This window comes from Lissotriton vulgaris, chromosome 8, assembly GCF_964263255.1.
Source record: "Lissotriton vulgaris chromosome 8, aLisVul1.2, whole genome shotgun sequence".
NCBI lineage: Eukaryota > Metazoa > Chordata > Amphibia > Caudata > Salamandridae > Lissotriton > Lissotriton vulgaris.
Window position 1 is genome coordinate 968,165,070 of NC_141696.1, and position 22,999 is coordinate 968,188,068.

Genomic DNA, 22,999 nt, shown 5'->3' on the forward strand with positions numbered 1-22,999 from the left:
CCGGTCAAGGGATGCATTGGGTAAGAATAAAGGCGAGCATGATTCTGGATCCGCGGCTGCAGCAGAACATGCTGCCTGGAGTAGGCCCTTTCAAGGTCTCAGAGTAGACAAGTGATCTGGCCGAGAGCATTGGCAGCATTGACAAGGCAATGAGAGCCATCAAAAGTAAGTTAGTGGGGTTGATGGATTAAGTGGCAGGTATTGAGAATTACCAGAAATGTTCGACTAAATATCAGGTGTTAGTGCTGCAGGTCAAGAACTCCAATGCTGAGGTACAGGATTTGTTGCCCTTTTAAGGTGAAGGTAATAGAGAGTTGTGGTTTGATGCAGGCAAAACTGTGGCTTCTTTAAAAAGAAGCTTCACAATAAAAGCAGTGCAGTGTTCTGATTTAGAGTGCTTTGAGTCCCTGCACAAATTCCACCTGAGTCACTACTGGAGGGGATGTGATGAACATGGGATGAGCTGTTGGCTCTTAATGCTGGGGAGGTGCTCCAGGTGGTATGTAGTGGATTTTGACTTCCACAGAAGTCATAGTAATAGGATGTGCAGACTGGTAGCACTGTGATCGTCACATTGAGTCTGGCAGTGAGAGAGAGAGAGAGGGTACAACCAGCAGCAGTGAAGAAATCAGGAGTTCATTTGCAAAATATACCTCTTCCTCTTCTCTAATCTGAGTTTTGAAGCGCTGTCCAGAGTGAGGGCTGCAAAAAAGTGAACAACAAGCAACTTGAAGGGTGTCACACGCTGGTTTTCTACCCTGCAAAATTGCATTGGAGGATTAGCGAGATGGTAGGGCCACTTGTGGACTGGTGCTCCTTCTCTGGGTAGGCCTTATTATTGGGAGCACTGGGTTGTATATGATAAGTACAGTTAGTTCAATGTCTTTTATGTGTAGTCTCTTTGCTCCTTCCTCATTTGTGGTCCAACGGGGACCAAACAACTGAGCTATAGTGATGAAGGTAGAGTGCAGTTCCATTAGTTAACAGTGGAACTTTGGGGAACCCAACTGTGTGGTCACCAGAGGGGCTTATTTTGAATGTGTTGGGTTTCATAAAAAACTGACAAAACCTGAACACAGTATCGTTAGACCTGACAGCCTTAGGGTGGTTCTTCCCCCAACTTTTTGCCTGCCTCCCTTAATTTATTTGTACTTGATTTTGCTGGTTTTAGAAGTCTGCAGACGTTACCGCTGCTAATCCGTGCTAAAGTGTTTGTGCTGCCTCCTCTAAACATAACATTGCCTCGAACCCAGTTGGCATATTTCATTTACATATAAGTCCCTAGCAAAGTCCACTAAATGTGCCCAGGGACGGTATTTTAAATGCTACTATCTGGCCTGCAGAGAGTTCTTAGGGTGTACCCCATTGTAACTCATCACTATCTGGCCTGCAGCACTGATTGTGCCACCCACATTAGTAGCCCCTTAACCATATCTCAGCCCTGCCATTGAAAGGCCTGTGTGTGCTGTTTACTGGCTCTTCGACTTGGCATTTAAAACTACTTGCCAAGCCTTAAACTCCCCTTTTTATTAGGTCTCGCCTGTCAATGCGCTTGCGAGAATATAGGGGCTTAACCATAGCTTAACCAAACGGGCGATTTGATGCTGTGCCCGTGAAAAGCAAGCTCAATGCGCAATTGACCTTAAAAGCGCGTGCACATCAAAGCCAGCCATCTGTTCCCCAGCGTGGTGCCTCCAGCAGCTCTTCAAAGGTATCCGCTCCGCCCGCTTCATTTCACCCCAGTCCGCCTGCACCTCCCTCTCTCCCTCCCCGCCTACAGCCTTACTCGCATTTCTCCTCCCCCTCCCACCCCAGCCATCTGTTCCCCAGCGTGGTGCCTCCAGCAGCTCTTCAAAGGTATCCGCTCCGCCCGCTTCACTTCACCCCGGTCCGCCTGAACCTCCCTCACCTCTCTCTCCCCGCCCACAGCCTTACTCTCATTTCTCCTCCCACCCCTGCTGTTGCTGCCCACGGCCTCCAAAGGAGGCCGTGTCTCGCGTTTCTCCTGTCTCGTTGTACCTCTGGCACTACCATTTTCCCCCTAGTTTTTGGTGATCACAAAGGGAGTGGTAAGAACACAATTCAACTAAATTTTAAGAGTCATGCGTTGTGACTTACGTATAACATAGTTTGCCACTCTGCTTGTCGTTGTCAGCTCGAGGCATTGACGTCGCGTGACTCATGGAATGTATGGGCTGTGCATTTAATGTGAGCTTCACTTCACCCCGGTCCGCCTGCACCGTAGGTCCTCATGGCGTGTGATATGACCTGTAAGGCTGTCTGTAACACCGAGGGGGTGTTGTTTCTCCCTCTCCCCATCTCCCCCTCTGCTTGCTCTCTCTCCTCTCTCTCTCCCTCTCGTTCTCCCCTCTCTCTCCCAGCCCACAGCCTTACTCGCATTTCTCCTCCCCCTCACACCCCTGCTGTTGCTGCTCACAGCCTCCCCATCCGCAGATAACTTTCTCTCGTGCTCTTTTAAACTAGTTTTGTTTTCGCTATAGCTTCCCCAGCATTTGGACACTTCTTTTCATGATGAGTCCAAGCAGCCTTTCTTCCTTCCAATATCGAGTGTCCTTTTAAAGCGAACTATGGTGGGTGTACATAATTGTAAAAAAACATAGGAGCCATTTGGCCGAACATTCACAAACGTGCACTTCAAGATTTCATGCTGCTGAGGTCGATTACATGCTACGGTGACCAGGGATCCCACTTTTTCACGATCTAGGCCACTTTTTCACTTGGTGTATGGCCTATTTCAGGGACATCTTAACTCCAGTCCTCTGTTTGACAGAGGGGCAATTACATAATGTTGGAAGTGTTGCTTCCTTAAAGTGGAGTAATGCGTCTGTGATTTTTTTTTTTTTATTATGCATCAAGCTCCTAAACCAAACGTGCCTTCCTGGTATTTCATGGTGCTGGAGTCGATAACCTGGTTCTCACTCTCTCCTCCTCTATCCCTCTCCCTGCTCTCCTCTCCTCTCTCTCCTCTCCCTCTCTCTCCCTCTCTCACTCCAATCCCTCTCCTCTCCCTCCTTCCCTCTCGTCCTCCCTCTCTCTCCTTCCCCTCACTCTCTCACTCTCCCTCTCTCGGTCTACCTCTCTCCCTTTCCCTCACCTCCCTCTCTCCTCTCTCCTCTCTCCTCTCACCCTCTCTCTATCCCCTCTCCCCCTCTCTCACCTCTCTCCCTCTCTTTACCTTCCCCCTGCTCTCCTTTTTCTCCTTCTCCCCCTCTGCCTGCTCTCCTCTCTCCCTCCCCTCTCTCTCCCCTCCGTCCTTCGCTCTCGTCCTCCCCCTCTATTCTTACCCTCCCTCTCTCCCTTTCCCTCTCTCCCTTTCCCTTTCCCTCTCTCCCTTTCTCCCTTTCCCTCTCTCCCTTTCCCTCTCCCACTTTCCCTCTCTCTTTCTTCCCTCTCCCTCACTTCCCTCTCCCTCTCTCCCTTTCCCTCTCTTCCCTCCCCTCTCTCCCGTCTCTCTCTCCTCTCTCCCCCTCTCTCTCTCCTCTCTCTCCTCTCTCCCTCTCTTTACCCTTTTCCTCTCTCCCTGCTCTCCTTTTTCTCCCTCTCCCCATCTCCCACTCAGCATCACCACAGCATCACTCAGCACCACCACAGCATCACATAGCACCACCACAGCACCACACAGCACCACTCAGCGCCACCACAGAACCACCACAGCACCACTCTGCACCACTCTGCACCACCACAGCACCACTCTGCACCACTCTGCACCACCACAGCACCACTCAGCACCACCACAGCACCACTCAGCGCCACCACAGAACCACCACAGCACCACACTGCACCACTCTGCACCACCACAGCACCACTCTGCACCACCACAGCACCACTCTGCACCACCACAGCACCACTCTGCATCACTCAGCATCACTCCGCATCACCCCAGCATCACTCAGCATCACCCCAGCACCACACAGCACCACCACATTATCACTCAGCACCACCACATTATCACTCAGCACCACCACATTATTACTCCGCTCCACCCCAGTATCACTCAGCTCCACTCCAGCATCACTCAGCGCCACCCCAGCATCTCTCAGCGCCACATCAGCATCTCTCAGCGCCACCCCAGCATCTCTCAGCGCCACCCCAGCGTCTCTCAGCGCCACTCCAGCATCTCTCAGCGCCACTCCAGCATCTCTCAGCGCCACCCCACTCTATCCTTACCCTCCCTCTCTCCCTTTCCCTCTCTCTCCCTTTCCCTCTCTCCCTTTCCCTCTCTCCCTTTCCCTCTCTCCCTTTCCCTCTCTCCCTTTCCCTCTCTCCCTTTCCCTCTCTCCCTTTCCCTCACTTCCCTCGCCCTCTCTCCCTTTCCCTCTCTCCTCTCTCCCGTCTCTCTCCTCTCTCCCCCTCTCTCTCTCCTCTCTCTCCCTCTCTCCTCTCTCCCTCTCTTTACCCTTTCCCTCTCTCCCTGCTCTCCTTTTTCTCCCTCTCCCCATCTCCCACTCAGCATAACCACAGCATCACTCAGCGCAACCACAGCATCACTCCGCGCAACCACAGCATCACTCCGCGCAACCACAGCATCACTCCGCGCAACCACAGCATCACTCCGCGCAACCACAGCATCACTCCGCGCAACCACAGCATCACTCCGCGCAACCACAGCATCACTCCGCGCAACCACAGCATCACTCCGCGCAACCACAGCATCACTCAGCATCACCCCAGCATAACTCAGCACCACCACATTATCACTCAGCACCACCACATTATCACTCAGCTCCACCTTAGCATCACTCGGCGCCACCCCAGTATCTCTCAGCACCACCACAGCATCACTCAGCACCACCACAGCATCACTGGTTCAAATATGTTCTTTTAATGTTTCAAGCTGTTTTCAAGCTTTCAAGCTTTAGTACAAATCACAAAAAGATGTTAATATTTCACTTCTGTTCTTGGATTTTTGTCACAATAAAAAACACTGAACATAATCTTCACAAAAGTTATTTACAAAAGTTTAAGCTATTGACATTACAAATTAAATAAATTATTTAAGTATTTAAAAAAAAATAAAAACTATTGTTATTTGTAATATCAATACAAGTCACGTAAATACAAAACATGTTGCATTACAAATGGGCATTGTAAATGAAAAAGCTATTCATTTAGCTATTTTAAAAAACAACACATAAATAAAAAAAAATTCATTTCTAACACCAATAGCTCAAACTTTCCAAATGCGAGACCTATTGCATTTCCAATGCTTGTTACATTTAAGCCACCCGTTAAGGAAGGTCTGTTGGTAACCCAAAGGGCAGGGTGCTATGTAAGTGAAAGGTAGGACATGTATTTTTATTTTACATGTCCTAGTAGTGACAAACGACTACATTTGTTTTCCACTACTGTAAGCCTACTCCTCTCATAGGCTTACATGGGTAATTCCTTAAAATAGATTTAAGGTGTAATTCCTGAATAGAAAGGAGTAGCTTTTTTCATGTTTCATATTTTTGGAATGGTAATGATAAATCCGGTTTACTGGTAAAGTCGGATTTAACATTATTATTTTAGAAAGGCCACTTTAAGCAAGTGGACATTTCTCTGCTCTTACTGCTCCATGTGCCTTGCAGCCTGTCTCCAATGCATGTTTGGACAGGGTGACACTCCCTTTTTGTCCATTCCCTCCAGACTGCCACAACTGCAGAAAAGCTAGGTGTGGCTGAGTATCCATCTACATACATCTGCATTCTGATAGCTGAAATGGCTTACACTTACATTTCAAAGGGTAATGGCCTGACCCCACACAAAGGACTTATTACCCACTACAGATAGTCTGGCAGACATGACTGGGTTGAAAGGGATACTGGTGCACTTCAAAACCACTCTTTGAGGTTTCCCTCATTTCACACTTCAAAAGCAGGTTTGGATATAAGTGCTTGGCATCTGATCTCATCAAATCAGGCACTTCTGGAGCTACACTATACATCACTGTCGAAACAACTGTTCTGGTGCTCAAAGGACTCAACTTGACTGCTTTTCTAGAAGGACTGCTTTCTGCTTGTTGCCCAGCTGCTCTCCGCCATCTTAACGCTACGGTGCTTGTGACCAGCTCGGCTCGTCATGCTGCACGGTGGCTCTGAGCTGAGCTAGTCATGACCACGCCTGTTTAATGGAACGCCCAGTACAGCAGGGGAATTATCCCCGCGTGGTCGCGCTTTGGCAGTTATGACGAGCTCAGCTCGCCATGAGCACAGCGCCACTGTGCCTCATGAGGAGCTGAGCTTGTCATTAGCACCGAGCGGGTTAAAGGGGAGCTGGACTCGGCCTTCCCTCCAAGTGATCTCAAGTGCTAGTTGGCTTACCTCCTGTTTTCTGAAGTCTTAGGGACACAGTCAACTTCTTACAATTCAGCAGTTGCTGATGGACTCTGCCATCTGCGAGTCCTAATGTTTCCTGAGGTGCCCTCTACAGTTCTGGGCCTCAGAAGTCAGTTCAGTAGCTGTTTTTCTACAAAAAATCTACGCAACCATCACCACTGTGCTGATTGGAACCCATGCTGTGCTGTGCGGAGACCTCCCTGTGCGTCTCAATGAGAAACCCGACTGTGAGATTGAACGCAGGTCCCATCCGAGGTCCTAACTGCAAGACTCTACATCAATGCATCGATCCTGTGAATCGGACACCGATGCATTGTTGTCACTGCGTGGAGAAGATCAACGCATCTTGGTGCCTGTGACTAGGAAAGGTACTTTGTTCACCAGGACCTGCGTGGGTCCTGTAGCTGGCTGACGCTCTATTGCTATTGGCCCGAACTTTGACTTTGCCCCGGTCCTGCAAGACCGAGTAACCCTTTTAGGGTTACTTACTTCTAAGCGCTTTACTGCATTTACTATTACAAAATTCAGTATCTTGACTTGATGGATTTTGATAGTTTTGGTCTTAATTTATTTAGATAAATATTCTCTATTTTTCTAAACTGTTGTGGATTTTTTTGTGGTCTATGTAGAGTGTTATATGAGTTATTGTACAAATACTTTACACACTGCCTACTAAGTTAAGCCTGCCTGCTCTGTGCCAAACTACCAGAGAGTGAGCACAGGATAATTTAGGATTGGGTGTGACTTACCCTGACTAGGATTGTGGGTCTTACTTGGACAGGGTGCATTCCTTTGCCAACTAGAGACCCAATTTCTATCTGCTATCTCTCCACGTATACCCTTATTCTCCTCTAGAAAGACACTCAACACATTGCAAATAAGCTTAAATTCATCAGGAGCGTTTTCAAGTTTGTTCACATTAAGCAAACCAGGATTACAGTTTACAGAATGGATAGCTTTATTAAATGCAGGCCAAAAAAAAGTATTGTGGTGGTATGGATCCACCTAGCAAGTTGCCCCCTTCTACACAGCACCCCATAACACATTGATGCACGTTTGTGTAGGACTATCGGGCTCCATGCCAAATGTCTGCTTTCCATGCATGTTTGTTACCCCCTATGTACATTCGCCATACGAAAGTCAAATTTTTTTCATTGATCTATTTTTATTTATGTATTAAATATTTTATTGAGCATTAGCAAAAAAAGATGCACCTCATCTATTTCAGCAAAGGCCGTAACCAGTCTAGGGAGGCCGAAATCAGCGGCCCCGCGGACGCCCCGCCTAGGGCCAGCGGATAAGTCATCTTATTAACACAGCAAGCCGCCTACAACCCAAAAGGGCCGGCCGCGTCTTAAGAGGTGCTACAACGGGGCAAGCTGATCAGTGCTAGTGCATTGTAAGAAAACGAGAATCAAAGAACTGTAAACAACCCCACCACCCACCCCACCCCGTACCACCCCTCTCCTTGTCCATTTCCGGGCTCTAGCTATAGGTTGTGAACCCCTCTCAACAGTCAGTGGATGCCACGCGCGCGGGGCCTGTGCGTTTGCGGGCATGCGGTTTGGGGTCCGGGAGGGGCGTTTCCGCCAAGCGGAGCAGGCGCAGGTAGCGTGGACAGCTCACCTCCCGGAACTCTCCAGTAAGCAAGGCGAGGAATGGCTGCCAAAGTTCCGCAAAATCCGCCCCCCTCCCCGCTGCCGCCAGCGAGAGTTTCTCCATTCCCAGGATTGCCCACAGACGGTGAAGCCACCCCAGCTGCTGCGGAGCCTGGGTCGCCCTCCAGTGCGCCACAATATTCTGGACTGCAGCCCCAAGCGCAATCAGGCGCCCGCGCCAGGATTTCAGAGGGTACATGAGTGCGTTTGGGAGGCCTAGCAGAATGTACGCAGGGAAGCGCGGCAGCTGTGTGTCTAGATGTGCATCTATAAGATCCAGGATAGGGTCCCAGTAGGGGCGCAGCGCCTTACAGCTCCAAAGCAGATGTTCCAGCGTCCCTAGTTCCCCACAACCCCTCCAGCATCTGTCACTGATTCGGGCATCCCATTGGTGGAGTCTCTCAGGGGTGTGGTACCAGTATGTTGCCACCTTCGTCAAGGTCTCGGTGAGGCCAGTGTGGTGCGCCGAGTGTCTGGCTCTATGGTATATCCCCTCCCATTCCTTCCTAGTGAGCTGCTCTATTTTTATTTAAATTACTGTGCTGCAAATTTTCAAAGTGGCAGAACTAATTGATTAAAGGCAAAGATGTTGCTAGAACTATTTAAAAAGACAGTGGAAATTGTCATTTCATATTTATTTTCTGTGAGCTAGAAACTGACACCTGCTTCTTTCTTCTTGCTAGTTGTGATGCTAATCCATCTGCTCTCGCTCAATATATAATTGCCTTGCTGAAGAAAGACAGGAGTGAACAAGACCTGAAGGCCTTGTGCATTGAGCAGCTAGACGTGTTTCTCCTAGACGGTAAGAAAAAATTAGTTATGGTATTATGGCACAACTGCTTTTCATGTGTATCCTGCACTCATACGCTATTAACTGCATTATAAATGTTCAGTGGATTTGTTGGTAATCTCTCCAGCTGGTAAGGTATGATATACAATGAAAAATACTTGAGTTAATCTCAGCCAGTGTTGATCATGTGGGCTGTTTTCCATTTCACAGATTTTTACCCAGTATACCACTCTAGACACAGACCTGCCCTGTGCAAATCAGAACTGGGGGTCTTTAGTTGGCAGAGGTAGGTACCTTTGTCCAAATAGGGACACTTGCTTCTAGTCCGGGTTAGGGGGCTACACTTCTAAAATAACCCCTGCTTGGTAGCTTGGCACGAGCAGACAGGCTAATCTCAGAGGCAGTGTGTAAACATTTGTGAACACATACAGTAATACAGTGAAAACACTACAAATGGATACAACACCAGTTTAGAAAAATAAGTAATCTTTACTAGACTTAACACAAGACCAAACAACAAAAATCCACAATACTGTAATCAAAAATAGACTTTAAAATGGTAGAAATAGTTCAGTTCAATGTAGATGGTAAATGCAACACTTTACTCTCAAAGTACCTTGGATGCGTAACCCAATGCAAACAAAAGGGTCGCAGGGAAGGTGATGCGTCGGTTCCTTCCTTCGGGGAAGGTGATGCGTCGGTTCCTTACTGCAGCGCAGTGGAGGTGATGCGTCGGTTCCTTACCGGAGAGGCAGTGATGCGTCTGTTTCTTACTGTGATCCGGTGCGATGCAACAAGATGGCGCCTCGATGCCACAAAATGGCGTCTTGATGCGATGCGACAGCGTTGGATGTGATGCGTACACGCCCGACGGCCGTGCTGCGAACTCGGTAACTTCTGAGCAGCGACAGGCCCTGCGACATGCTTCTCCAGTGATGTGATGGAGACCTCTGTGGCGGCGACACGCTTCTCCGGTGATGCGACACACTTCGTTGATGATGCAATGGCGAAGAGCTACATCGTCGGCACACTTCTTCGGCATTGTGACGGCAACTGCTGAGAAGGGCGTCACCGCCGCTTCGTTGCATCGCGCTACCAGCTCCCAGCGACTCACAATTTTCTCAGAGGGCCCAAACAGTAGGCACCTCTCTGCAGGCAGAATTTCACAGCAGGGGAATTCAGGGGAGCTGGTGGTGAAGTCTTGTATCCCTGAGACTTCAGGCTGGAGGCAAGCACAGTTCAAGCCCTTGGAGATTCTGCTTCAAGATTGCAAAAGGACACACAAAGTTCCTTTTCTCCTTTCCTTGGCAAATAAAGTCACTACTGCAGGCCAACCCCAACAGCACTACACAGGGGCAGTCTCCTCCTTGCAGCTTCCTTGGTTCTTCTCCTTGGCAAAGGGTTGTCTTGATTCCCAGAAGTGTTAAATTCTGGTTCTGGGTACCAATATTTATACCAGTAAATCCTTTGTCCTCTGAAGGCAGAGGGTGCCTGTGCCCAGCCAAAACCAGTTCTGTGCAGCTTCCTGGCAGGAGGCGGAGACAGCATTGTCTGAGAGCAGACGTGGCCCAGGTAGCTGAAAGGAAATCTCTTCCCCCTGCTCTCTATTCTATCAGGGCTCACGTCAGTAAAAGAAAATCTCCGCCCCCACCCCACTCTCTATTCAATGCAGGCCCTATTCAGCCCAGACCTGACCATCGGACTGCTGGAGGCAAGGCCCTCTCCAACCTCCTGTCACTGACAAACCAGTACTGAAATACACAAACCTAGCAGAGGCATGCTGGATAGTTAGGCAAGAAAATACCTACTTGTTAAAAAGTGGTATTTTCAAACACAGAATATAAAAATCACCCTCACTAAAAGATGTATTTTAACATTCTGAGTTCAGGCATACTAAACTCGAATTTCTACCTAATTCCCTGGGTCAGTTAGAATTATAAGATGTTCTAATCAAACTGCCCATTCTGGCCTATGGGAACAGGTAGCCTTGAAATAGTGTAAAACGAAATTGGCTGTAATTCACTATTTGGACATGCCACACACATCAGGGCATGTCCTACCTTTCACATACAATGCACCCTGCCCATGGGGGTACCTTGGGCCTACCTTAGTGGTGACTAACATGTAGAAAAAGGAAGGTTTAGGACTGGCAAATGGGTACACTTGCCAAGTCGACATGGCAACCCCAGGCTGCACACAGGCTCTGCAATGGCAGGCCTGAGCCATATTTTACAAGCTGCTTCTGTGGCTGGCACAACCAGTGCTGCAAGACCACCAGCAGCATTTGATTTACAGGCCCTGGGCACACATGGTGCAGTGTACCAGGGTCTGACAAGTAAATCAAATACGCCAATCATGGAGTCACTATTCCATTATACCAATTTACAATATAGAGCATATGCACTTTAGCGCCGATCAGCAGTGGTAAAGTGCCCAGAGTCATAAAACCACCAACAACAGGTCAGAAGAAATACAGGAGGAAGGCAAAAAGTTCCAGAATGACCCTGCAAAAAGGACCAAGTTCAACACTGCTCCAATAGGAACAGTTTACCCCAAACTGCCAGGTCCCTTCCAGGTGAGAACATTAGCAACCACGGGCTAGTTTTGGCTTACTAGAGTTTTGTCTTTGAGATGTAGCTTGAGTCCTGTGGCACAATGAGCAAGGGACCCATATGTGGGAACACCCGTTTCACCTAGGATGTCTACTAACAAACAGCAAGGTGATTGTTGGAAATTTGCCCTTTCTGCAGGGTCACCACGGGTTTGGGGTTTTTGTCTGCCTTAAAGCTGAACACTATTTTTGCACTATATCCCTGATAACCAGAGATTCTCTTCCAGGGGATACTCCTTAATAGTCATAAGCACTGAATTATCTCCGCCCATGAGCGAGGACCGGGAACACATGAACAATATACATATACATGTGTAAATATAACCAAAAGTACTAAGTAATTATACACATATACATGTATAATAACCATAATATGCAGCCTAACCTTAACACATAGGCTAATCAAACCAAATTTTTAACGTTCTGAAGCATGAAAATATTCTGTATATAAATGCAATAAACAGGCATGAGCCTAAAATGCATTTCATAGCCATGAAAAACCTTTTATTTTCATCAAAGAACCTGTAGTAAACAGTTATTAGCCTAAAAGGGCTGCATATGAAAAAATGTCTGTGTACAAAAAATCAGACTGGCACCTTGCCTTTAAGGCCCCAGAGAATCTGCACACTTTGCCTTTAAGGCCTCCAGGAGAACTCTGTTCCCATCATGCCCCACAGGTGACAGTTAGGTCAGTTCTTTTTTCTGGCTTGTTCTGTGAGGAACCTGGAACTTGAGCTCTGCTCTTTTGAAGTATTTTCTGTCAGAAATTGGTTTTTCTTGCCTTTTCTTGACAAAATATACCTTTGGTGGTGGGTTGTTACCCTTTTCTGACTAAGCTGTTGGTGTTTTTTAGTCAGAATGCCACCTTTATTTTATAAATGTCCTTCATGTGTCAAGATGTCGAAAACTGACCCACACTCTGTTTGTGTGGTGTGTCTTCCAGCTTCTCATAAGGTGGAAGAATGTTATCACTTCCTCAACCTTTCAAATAGAACTTTAAAAGAAAGAGAGAAAATGAGGTTGCTGGGCCTTCTGGAGAGAGAAAACCGTGGTGAGAAGAGTTCTAAAGGCCTATTATCATCTGCCAGGCCATCTTCTCAGCCCAAACGTCGAAGATCAGCGTCTCCAGAAGGTAGAACTAAGAAGCATCGACTCCAGGGAGCGTCACCGGCAAAAAAGGTGCGCTCGACGTCGAAGATCGCTGTCGACGTCGAAGAGAGCTCCATGGACGTCGAGGACATCTCCGGTGAGGCAGTCGCCGTCGAAATCCTTGTCGACGTCGAGGCAATTGGTGTCGATTGCAGTGAGGACGACGTCCGGAGTGCAACGCTCGACGTCGAAGGATCGTATGAGGTCGACGTCGAGGGACAAGAGATGCCCGACGTCAAAGGATCGTGTGTCGACGTCGAAGGAAAAAGGTTCGACGACGAAGGATAAAGGTTCGCCGTCGAAGGAAAAAGGGTCGACGTCGAAGGATAAAGGTTCGACATCGAGGAAGAGTCATCGGTCGACGTCGAGAGAGAGAGAGACATACGTCGTCGAGGAAAAGATCAACGTCGAGAGAAAGGATGACGTTGAAGGATTCGACGTCGAGACCTAAAAAGAGAAGGTCAAGGTCTCCATCGCGACGTAAGTCGACGTCGAAGCATGCTTCGGGCTCGAAGAATGGAGTGTCTAGGTCTCCCCCACCTGATCATAGGTCGGAGTCGAGACTATCAAGACCAGCCTCTCGGACCTCGATTAGGTCTTTGTCGAGGTCAGAAGTAAGTCCAGAACCTAGAGTGGAAGGTTCCCCGCATGATCAGCAAGACAACAGATCTGCAGTGGGGCAAGGGATAGTGCACCAGGACTCTTCTGTGGTGGCTCATTCGGGCTCGACCTCAGGGCAGGTGTCAGATGACAGACAGTTGGTGCCCAGACAGCGGACCCCGTCTGGTTCATTGGTCTCTGAACACAGTGCAGCGTCGAGAGCTTCTAAGTCTTCCGCAGAGCTGAATATTGTGCAGGTGTCACCTGAAGCTTCACCTGAGCATACAGAGCGGCCTATTAACTTGTCACCGAGGTGGTTGGAAAGTTTAAGGCATTGGAAGATGCGTCCGATAATGGGGGAGAGAACTCCGGTCCCTCGGAAGGAACTGCATAGAAGATCACGCTCAAGATCCTTAGTGAGAGAAAAATCTCGTTCAAGGGAGCGTAGGAGGCAACGATCGGCAACTCCTCAAAGAAGACGTAGAACTCCTACTCCATCTTCTACATCGTCTTCGTCCTCTTCAAGATCTTCATATAGGGACTATTCTCCGACTATATCGTCTACTCCTCCTTCCAGGGTGTCTCCAGTAGACGATTTAAGCACATTTAATGATGTATTATGTCGTGGAGCGAGTAAATTCAGCATCAAAATGGCAGTTCCCCAGGTAGCAACCTCAGTCATCTTCGAAACCTTACATCACAAGACGACTGGCAGGCCTCTCCTACCGTTAGTGCCCGGATTGATTGAACCAGCAATGAGGACATTCTTAACTCCGGCCACGGTGGGTTCAGGTCCTTCTAGGATTGCGAAGAAATACAAGGCTCCAGATGAAGACCCAATGTTTTTGCGGTCTGACCCACCACCAGACTCCCTGATTGTAGCAGCAGTCAGAAAGGCGCATTCGGCAGCATCTACCTCTTCTGCTCCACCTGAAAAGGACAGTAAGAGTATGGATTCCTTGGGGCGAAGGATGTGCAATACCTCCGGATCGGTCATGCGAGTGGCCAGTGCGTCTGCTCTATTGGGCCGCTATGACCGTCTGCTCTGGGACTCAGTGGCTCGTTTTGCAGATAAACTCCCTAAAGAGGATCAGAAAGACTTCCTGGAAATAGTGGAGGAAGGAGGTTTGGTGACTAACCAGAGCATTAGCACGGCGGCTGATGCTGCTGACTTGTCGGCTCATGGCTATGCACACGGTGTTTGCGCAAGACGTACAGCCTGGCTTCGCCTTACAGGGTCAAAGCCGGAGGCACAGAGGAAAATGGTCAATTTACCTTTTAATGGATCAACTCTGTTTGGATCTCATGCAGACGACGAGATGTCTAAGATGAAGGTGGAGTTGGACACTCTTAAGGCCGTAGGCCTTGAGAAGAAAAAAGAATTTAAACGTCGGGGTACTGTTCGTCCCTATGACAAGAGATCCTTTCAACAAAGGAGTCAACAAACGAATTGGTCTTCGCAAAATCAAGGCCAGAATCAACAAAGATCGCAATTCCAGCAGAGGCGGCCTGGACGGGGCAGAGGCAATGGAAATAGGCAGCAGTCATCAGCTGCCAAGCAGCCTCAGAAACAATGAATGGATGCTTCCTCTACAACCGTGTCCCACTCCGGTTGGAGGAAGTATTGTGCGTTATCTGGACGAGTGGAAACAGATCACGAAGGACAGATGGGTGCTGGATGTCATTCTGAACAGGTACCTTTTGAGATTCAAGAAGGCACCCCCTGTCATGCGCCCTCTAAAGATGGTACAATGGAATATAAAGCGCTTGCAACAGGAGGCGAACGTCCTCCTGAAGAAGAAGGCCATAGAACCAGTCCCTTTCCAGCAGAGAGGTCAAGGCCTGTACTCTTGATTCTTTCTTGTGCAGAAAAAAGGTCCAGTCACAGAGTTCAGACCCATTCTGGATTTGAGGCGACTGAACAAATTCATTCGGAAGGAGAGATTCCGAATGCTGGCTCTTCACCAGATCTTCCCTCAATTACACCAAGGGTATTGGATGTGCTCCATCGATCTAAAGGACGCTTATTGTTCATATTCCGGTATCCAGAAAACATCGCAAATTTCTCAGGTTTCAAGTGGCGGCTCGTCATTATCAGTACGCAGTGCTTCCTTTTGGCCTGAAATCAGCTCCCAGGACATTTTCAAAATGTATGGCTGTAGTGGCGGCTTGTCTTCGAAAGAGTCGGATTTTCATATATCCGTACTTAGACGACTGGCTTCTGAAGAGTTCATCCCCATCACTTCTAGAGGAACATCTCTCGATGTGTCTTCAGCTCATGTACAAGTTGGGTCTGCAAGCCAACTACAAGAAGCTGATAATGAATCCCACCCAGAAGATCCACTACCTGGGTGCTCAGCTGGATACAGAAGTAGAAAACGTGTGTCCTTCGGAGGAGAGGTGGTCATCCATCAGAGCGAAGTGTCTGCTTCTCCTTCAAACTGCACGTCCGACAGTTCGGCAAGTGTCCTCTCTCCTGGGCTCAATGGCGTCCTGCATTTTCATCGTGCCAAACGCACGTATGCAGATGCGTCCTCTACAACAGTGTCTGGAAGATCAGTGGAAACAGAGGACGGGATGCTGGGAGGACCGGATTTATCTCCAACAGTCTGCAAAAGATTCCATCCGGTGGTGGATGAAGAAGGTGCACGTGATGAAGGGAGTCCCTTTTCATCAGGACCCACCAACACAGACTCTGATAACAGATGCTTCTCTCCAAGGCTGGGGGGCGCATATGGGCCCTCTGCAGGTAGAAGGGCAATGGTCAGACTTCGAGAAAGGATATCACATCAATCTTCTCGAGTTCAGAGCGGTCCATCTTGCTCTCAAGTCCCTGGCGCCATCGCTACAGACTCGGTCCCTCCTGGTACAAACAGACAATACAACTACAATGTATTACTTAAACAAGCAGGGGGGTACCAGATCCAGGACTCTTTCCATAGAAGCCCAGACCATCTGGCATTGGTTACTGGCGCGAGACCTGTCCATAACAGCAATTCACCTGCCGGGGAGTCTCAACACACAGGCGGACGACCTCAGCAGAGACTTCGTCAAAGCGCACGACTATGTTCTCAACGAAGACGTCGCGCACAGCATTTTCCAGGATTGGGGAACACCAGACATAGATCTGTTCGCAGATGCGGCAAACGCAAAATGCCCCGTCTTCGCGTCCAGGTTCTACCAGAAAGGGTCTCAAGGGAATGCCCTTTTAATAGATTGGTGTCAAAATTTGCTGTACGCCTTCCCACCGACACCGTTGATACCAGCAGTGATCAATCGGCTGTACAAGACTCACTCCAGAATGATTCTGATTTGCCCAGAGTGGCCACGCCAGTGGTGGTTCCCAGATCTCCTCCAGTTGTCAATAACACCGCACAGGAGATTGCCGTGTCGCCCGGATCTTCTGTCCAAGCAGAAGGGGCAAGTGTTTCATCCCAATCTGCCCTCCCTGCGCTTGGCAGCATGGCTCCTGAAGTCATCCAGTACGGGCACTTACAGCTGAATCCCGAGTGTACGAACATCCTTAAGGAAGCAAAGCGGCCTTCTACGAGACAATCCTACGGATTTAAGTGGAAACGCTTTTACCTTTGGTGTCAGAGTAAGGGTCTGGACCCTATTCATGGTCAAGAAAAGGTGGTCTTGCCTTATCTTCTTTACCTTGCTGAATCTGGTTTGCAGTTTAATTCCATCAAAGTCCATCTTGGTGCAATAACTGCCTATAGAAAATCGCCAACACAGATATCTTTCTTTCGAATGCCTGTGGTGAAGGATTTTCTGGAGGGGTTAAGAAAGGTTTATCCTCCAATAAGGTCTCCGTCTCCACCTTGGGAGCTTAATGTGGCATTGACTAAATTAATGGGTCCCCCATTTGAGCCGATACATAAAGCGTCTTTGCAACACCTGTCTTGGAAAGTAGCGTTCCTGGTGGCCATCACTTCTGCCCGTAGGGTGAGCGAAATCCAGGCTTTGTGTTACAATGAACCATACACAGTTTTTCATGGAAACAGAGTGGTGCTCAGGACTCATCCTGCTTTCCTACCTAAGGTGGTGTCGGATTTTCATATTAACCAATCCATAACATTGCCTACTTTCTTTCCGAACCCTTCAAGTCCGGCAGAGCGGACTTTACATTCATTAGATCTAAAAAGGGTTTTGAAATTTTACTTAGATAAAACAAAGTCCTTGAGACAGACGGACCGCCTGTTTGTGAACTATGGTCCTACAAATACTGGTTTGGCAGCATCCAAGAGATCCATTTCTAGGTGGATAGTGTCATGTATCTTACTGGCTTATCAGCTAGCCCACAAGTCTTTATCAGGTAGACCTAGGGCTCATTCTACGAGGGGAAAAGCTTCTACCACAGCTCTCCTTAGGAATGTGGCTATGTCAGAGATATGTAAAGCAGCTACTTGGCGTTCAGTGCATACGTTTACACGCCATTACTGTTTGGATTCTGATGCTCAGACTGATGCACAAGTGGGACAAGCATCACTCAGAAATTTGTTTGCTAATACTAGTTAAAAACTGTGATTTTAAAGTATGACTATGCTTTTATCTGTTTGCCCGCTTCTGTGGGTATGAGCTTGCTACTCTATTGAGTGCTTATGACTATTAATGAGTATCCCCTGGAAGAGAAGGATTAGTTACTTACCTGTAATCCTAGTTCTCTTCCAAGGGTATACTCATTAAAGTCATAAGCACCCTCCCGCCTCCCCGGGCGAGCAGTAGCATTAAGGTTTAAAGTTTCAATATGTTTAAGTGCAGATTCCTGCTAAAGTTTACTGTACCTTACAAAAGAACTGACCTAACTGTCACCTGTGGGGCATGATGGGAACAGAGTTCTCCTGGAGGCCTTAAAGGCAAAGTGTGCAGATTCTCTGGGGCCTTAAAGGCAGGGTGCCAGTCTGATTTTCTGTACACAGACATTTTTTCATATGCAGCCCTTTTAGGCTAATAACTGTTTACTACAGGTTCTTTGATGAAAATAAAAGGTTTTTCATGGCTATGAAATGCATTTTAGGCTCATGCCTGTTTATTGCATTTATATACAGCATATTTTCATGCTTCAGAACGTGTAAAATTTTGGTTTGATTAGCCTATGTGTTAAGGTTAGGCTGCATATTATGGTTATTATACATGTATATGTGTATAATTACTTAGTACTTTGTACTTTTGGTTATATTTACACATATATATGTATATTGTTTATGTGTTCCGGGTCCCCGCTCATGGGCGGAGATAATTCAGTGCTTATGACTTTAATGAGTATACCCCTGGAAGAGAACTAGGATTACAGGTAAGTAACTAATCCTAAAGTGCCTCTGCTCCCCCTTTCAACATGGTAAAATGAGTATTCTCCAGTTTGGCATATTTAACTTGCATATAAGTCCCTAGAATATGGTACCAATGTGTACCCAGAGCCTGTATGTTAAATGTCACAAGCCAATTGCAGCACCTATTGTGCCATCCACTACATTGACAATGTAAACACGACTGCAGGCCTGGCTGTGCAGGTTTCAAACTTCACATTCAACCTGTCAAAATAACCCTTTTGACAGGCCTAAGCTTTTCAAAGGGAGAGTGCATGGTATTTAAGACCTGTTCAAGTTTAATGTTAAACATGTCCTTACAGTGAAAATACTTTCAAAGCTATTTTCACTGTTGGGGCACTGCCAGCACTAAAGTGCTGGCTTCATCGCATCACAAGTGGAATTCGATGAAGGCTGTGGTTAGAGGGGCGGCGATGGGGCTGACATATGGCGTCCGGAGGCAATTGCAATCTGAGTTGCAGGAGAGGGAGAAAATGCTAGCTGACCTTCAGTCAGGGTCGCTAGGGAGAGATGATTCCCTGGAACGGGAGTGTGCATTGCAGGAACAGGTGGCAGATACTTTGGATTGGCTGGATAGGTATACTCTCACGAAATATCGCCAGCAGCTACATGCTGGGGGTGATAAATCTGGTTGGTTATTGGCTTGGATATTGCGAAGGGAGCCGTTCTCCCCCCCCCCCTAACCCCCCTCCCCCCTCCTCCCCCTAACCCCCCTCCCCCCTCCTCCCCCCCTGGTTACCAGTCTTCGGGCGCAGTCGGGCAAGCTGGTTTATACTTGTCCTGCTATGCTGGAGATGTTCCGGCAACACCTGCAGCCAGCCTATAGGGCGGACCCCTTGGTGAGTGCCGACCATTATATCCCCTTTTTAGAGGGTCTACAGTTGAGGCAGATATCTGATGAGGTCAGGACGGAACTGGATGGGCAGCTTACTGAGGAGGAGTTCAGGGAGGCGATAGCTGACATACCCAGGGCCATAGCCCCAGGAGGGGATGGGTTACCCATTGAGTATTCTCAAGCCTATTCGGCAATGCTGACCCAGCCTCTGTTGCAAACCTTTAATGAGTCCTTTGAGAGTGGGCTATTGCCCCCTACAATGCGTGAGGGTGAAATCTGTCTGATACCAAAGCTGAGTGGCGATGTCCAGGACTTGGCGGCATACCGACCCTTGACGATGATTAACTCTGATGTAAAAATGTTATGTAAAGTGCTGGCAAAGAAGTTGGGTCCACATATGTCCCAACTAATCCATGAGGACCAGTGCGGTTTCATCCCGGGCAGTAGTACGTCAATGAATATAAGGAGGCTGGCGCATGTCTTGCATGAGACGTAGGGAGGCCCTGGGGAGATGGCTTTGGTGTCCATCGACCTGGAAAAGGCGTTTGACAAGGTGGATTGTGGGTATCTGCTTGAAATACCTGGGAAGTTGGGGATTGGACCGCGGTTTCGCAGATGGGTTAAAATACTATACACAAACCCAGTGGTATGTGTGCGAATGGGTCCAAACAGATCGGCGCAGTGGTTGTGGGGCATGCGGCAGGGGTGCCCACTGTCACCACTGCTGCTTGCTCTGGCCATTGAGCCTATGGCAGTATGGGCAAGACAGGAACTGGGCCCCTGGGGCATACAAATTGGACAGAATAGGCATCTTATCTCACTCTATACGGATAATGCGCTGTTTTATGTTCCGTCTCCATGTGAAGATATCCCACGCTTGCTGAGACTGTTAGATAGGTTTGCGACTTATTCAGGACTGCACATAAACAGACGCAAATCCTTGGCATTCCCCCTGGCAGCACTGCTTGAGAAGCTGCCCAGTCTGGGATTGAGATGGGAAACGGATCACTTTAGATATCTGGGGGTGCAGGTGGCTCATGAGGACGCCAGGCTTCTACAGCTGAACATGAACAAGGTGGTGGAATCACTGAGACGCTCCGTAGAGTTCTGGAATATGCTGCCGCTGTCCTTAATGGGAAGACTGGCGGTATCTAAACACAAGAAGGGGTGTGGAGATTAGAATACACGTGCAACAACACGAGACAGACAAAACAAATCTGTCCCGCAAAGGGAAACTCTGAGGGTCCTGGAGAACATCTTGTTTGAGGAGGAGTGGCCTTATCAAACACCAAGAGCCTTTGTGTTACATCTAGCAGAAATAGCGCTAACCAAGAATTTCTTTGAATTTGAAGGCACTGTGTACCCACAGACCCATGGTACTTCCATGGGTAGTGTCTTCGTGCCCAGTCTGGCTGGATTGTACGTGGGGGCCTTTGAACATTCAGTTATCTATGACATCGCCTGCCCTTGGGGATCTAATCTGAAGTTGTGGTGTTATATCGATGACGTCTTGGTGATTTGGAGAGGGGACGAAACATCTGTTGTCCTCTTTATGGAATGGTTGAATCAAAGAAATCCACTACTCCATTTCACCTCGACTGTTACCAAAACCAGCCTACCTTTCCTGGATCTACTGATAGAACCGAGAGAGGGTTTGTTACATACGAGAGTATATCATAAGCCTACGGATAAGAATGCTTTATTGGCTTTTGATAGTTTCCATCCGAAGTCCTTGCGGGACAATTAACCGGTGGGACAATTCTTTTGTATATGCCGCAATTGCTCGGAACAAGCTGACTTCACTATTGAGGCAGATGCACTATCCCAGGAACTACAATAGAGGGGGTATCCATCAAGGGTCATCAAAAGAGCCAGGAAGAGGGCATTGTGGCTCTTGCAGCGTCTGTCATCTTACCTCCAATACCAAGCACATTGACTTGGGACTCCACTCCCCTTGGGAACAGAGATCCCACACAAATTGTAATTCACAGGGGGTTATCTACCTCATTACATGCCCATGTCAGAAACATTACGTAGGCATGACCAGTAGGAAGGTTAAGACCAGAATCACAGAACACCAGAGTACTATTCGATGTGGCAGATCTAATACAAGGCTTAAAGCACACGTCTTAGAGGGAGGGCACACTTCAGAGGACCTAAGGTGGACTGTGATTGAAAATCTCCAACTAGGTAGGCATGCGGTGGATGATAACCGAACCTTGCTTCTGCGTGAGCAGAAGGGGGTCCATAGACTCAAAAGCCATATTGTGGGTCTCAATGATGATATACCTTGGCAGGCTCTAGGGAGATAGTCCCCTGCCCTATGTTTGTCAGCCAGCGTAATAGATCCTAGAGTGTCTGGTTCTATGTGAACATTATGAGGGACTGTGATTATTAGATAGGAAAGATATGATTGGCCCTGACTCTGTATTACAATCTTATGGGCTCATTATCTGCTGTTCCTCCTTTTTATTTCATGCGAAGTGTGATTCACTTCGGTTTAGGTTTATTTTCCTCTCATTTTTCCCTGCACCTCTTCTCCTTGTTTTTATCCCGTTACCGGCACACACATCTTTGGCCGGTCGAGATGGGGGGTCGGATTCTTTATCCACTGGAATCCCCTTGTCTGTTGTGCTATCAAAAACTAGATGAGAGGGCATCTCTCCATACAACATCTGTTTTAAGGCTCCTATTTGTTATATGAACTGGGGCCCCTTTTAGACCCTGTGGTGGTCACTGTCTGTAATGTTACTCTGTACGGGTTACCAATTTTGCCCGAAGACTTGGGGCAGTGGAGTTTACATTTTTACAAACGGACTCGGTTTCCCATCAGCCCTCGACGCAACCATTGTCGTGACATCATCGCGTCATGACGTTCTGACGCGTGTCACGTGGTAGCGTCATGACGATCTTCTGAGGGAATGGCTGTCCGGTCAATCCTCTTTAAAAATGGAGCCTCCAGACTTTCTGTACTCTGCGCGGCGATCCGGAAACAGGCAGTTGTGGAAGGGCTGTTCTTCGGAACAGTAAGGAGGATTGGTGTGTGGGCGGGGAGGGCGGACTTAAACCCTACCACTTTTGGGGAACGGATATTCGATAAAATTCTCGAATGCCAATGTCTGCATGGCTAACTTCTTGTGTGGAGGCACTAAATGGATCTTGAACATCCCTTTTACAGGGAGTGATTTCATGTTTTTGTTGTCCATTTCTAACTTCTCTGATTTGAACACAGGTTGTGTTCTTTGGAGACCTTCCTGATGGGCGCCATTTCGAGTTTTAATTATTGATAAACTCTGTGAGTACTCCGTTTGGGTCAGGTGTAGATGGCTGAATTTTTTCAGTCTAGATGCATGCCCTTTTAAACGTGGTGTACTTGAGAAAGGTGTGTATATACAGGGGGGTGTGGTAACCTTTTCATACAGCATTATTTATACTCTGGGTGGCTAATGTTTTTAACCAATACAGGGATTCAGCGGATTAAACTCCACGTTACTAGTCTTTGAAGGCGGACATTGTAGACACAATACAACTGGACACCTTGGTTGGGGTCCATGAACTAGCATATACATGCAAGCATATGATTTATTGTGCTTCTTTCCAGTATGTTGCATCCCGTGTTGTTGGGATTTTCCTCCACACGTCATGATCAATTTATGATCCAGAGAAACCTTTCTTTATCCGCCCAGTA

At 47.9% G+C, this 22,999-nt stretch overlaps 1 protein-coding gene across 2 annotated transcripts in view; it reads left to right on the forward strand.

The window, feature by feature from the left end:
* The window catches only part of LOC147698190 (uncharacterized), a 305,130-nt gene that overhangs the window by 27,896 nt on the left and 254,235 nt on the right, over positions 1-22,999 (forward strand). For both annotated transcript variants that reach the window (XM_086934817.1, XM_086934816.1), the window contains exon 2: positions 8,680-8,798. In XM_086934817.1, coding sequence (XP_086790943.1) covers positions 8,680-8,798 — 119 coding nt within the window. The remainder of the gene's footprint in view (positions 1-8,679; positions 8,799-22,999) is intronic.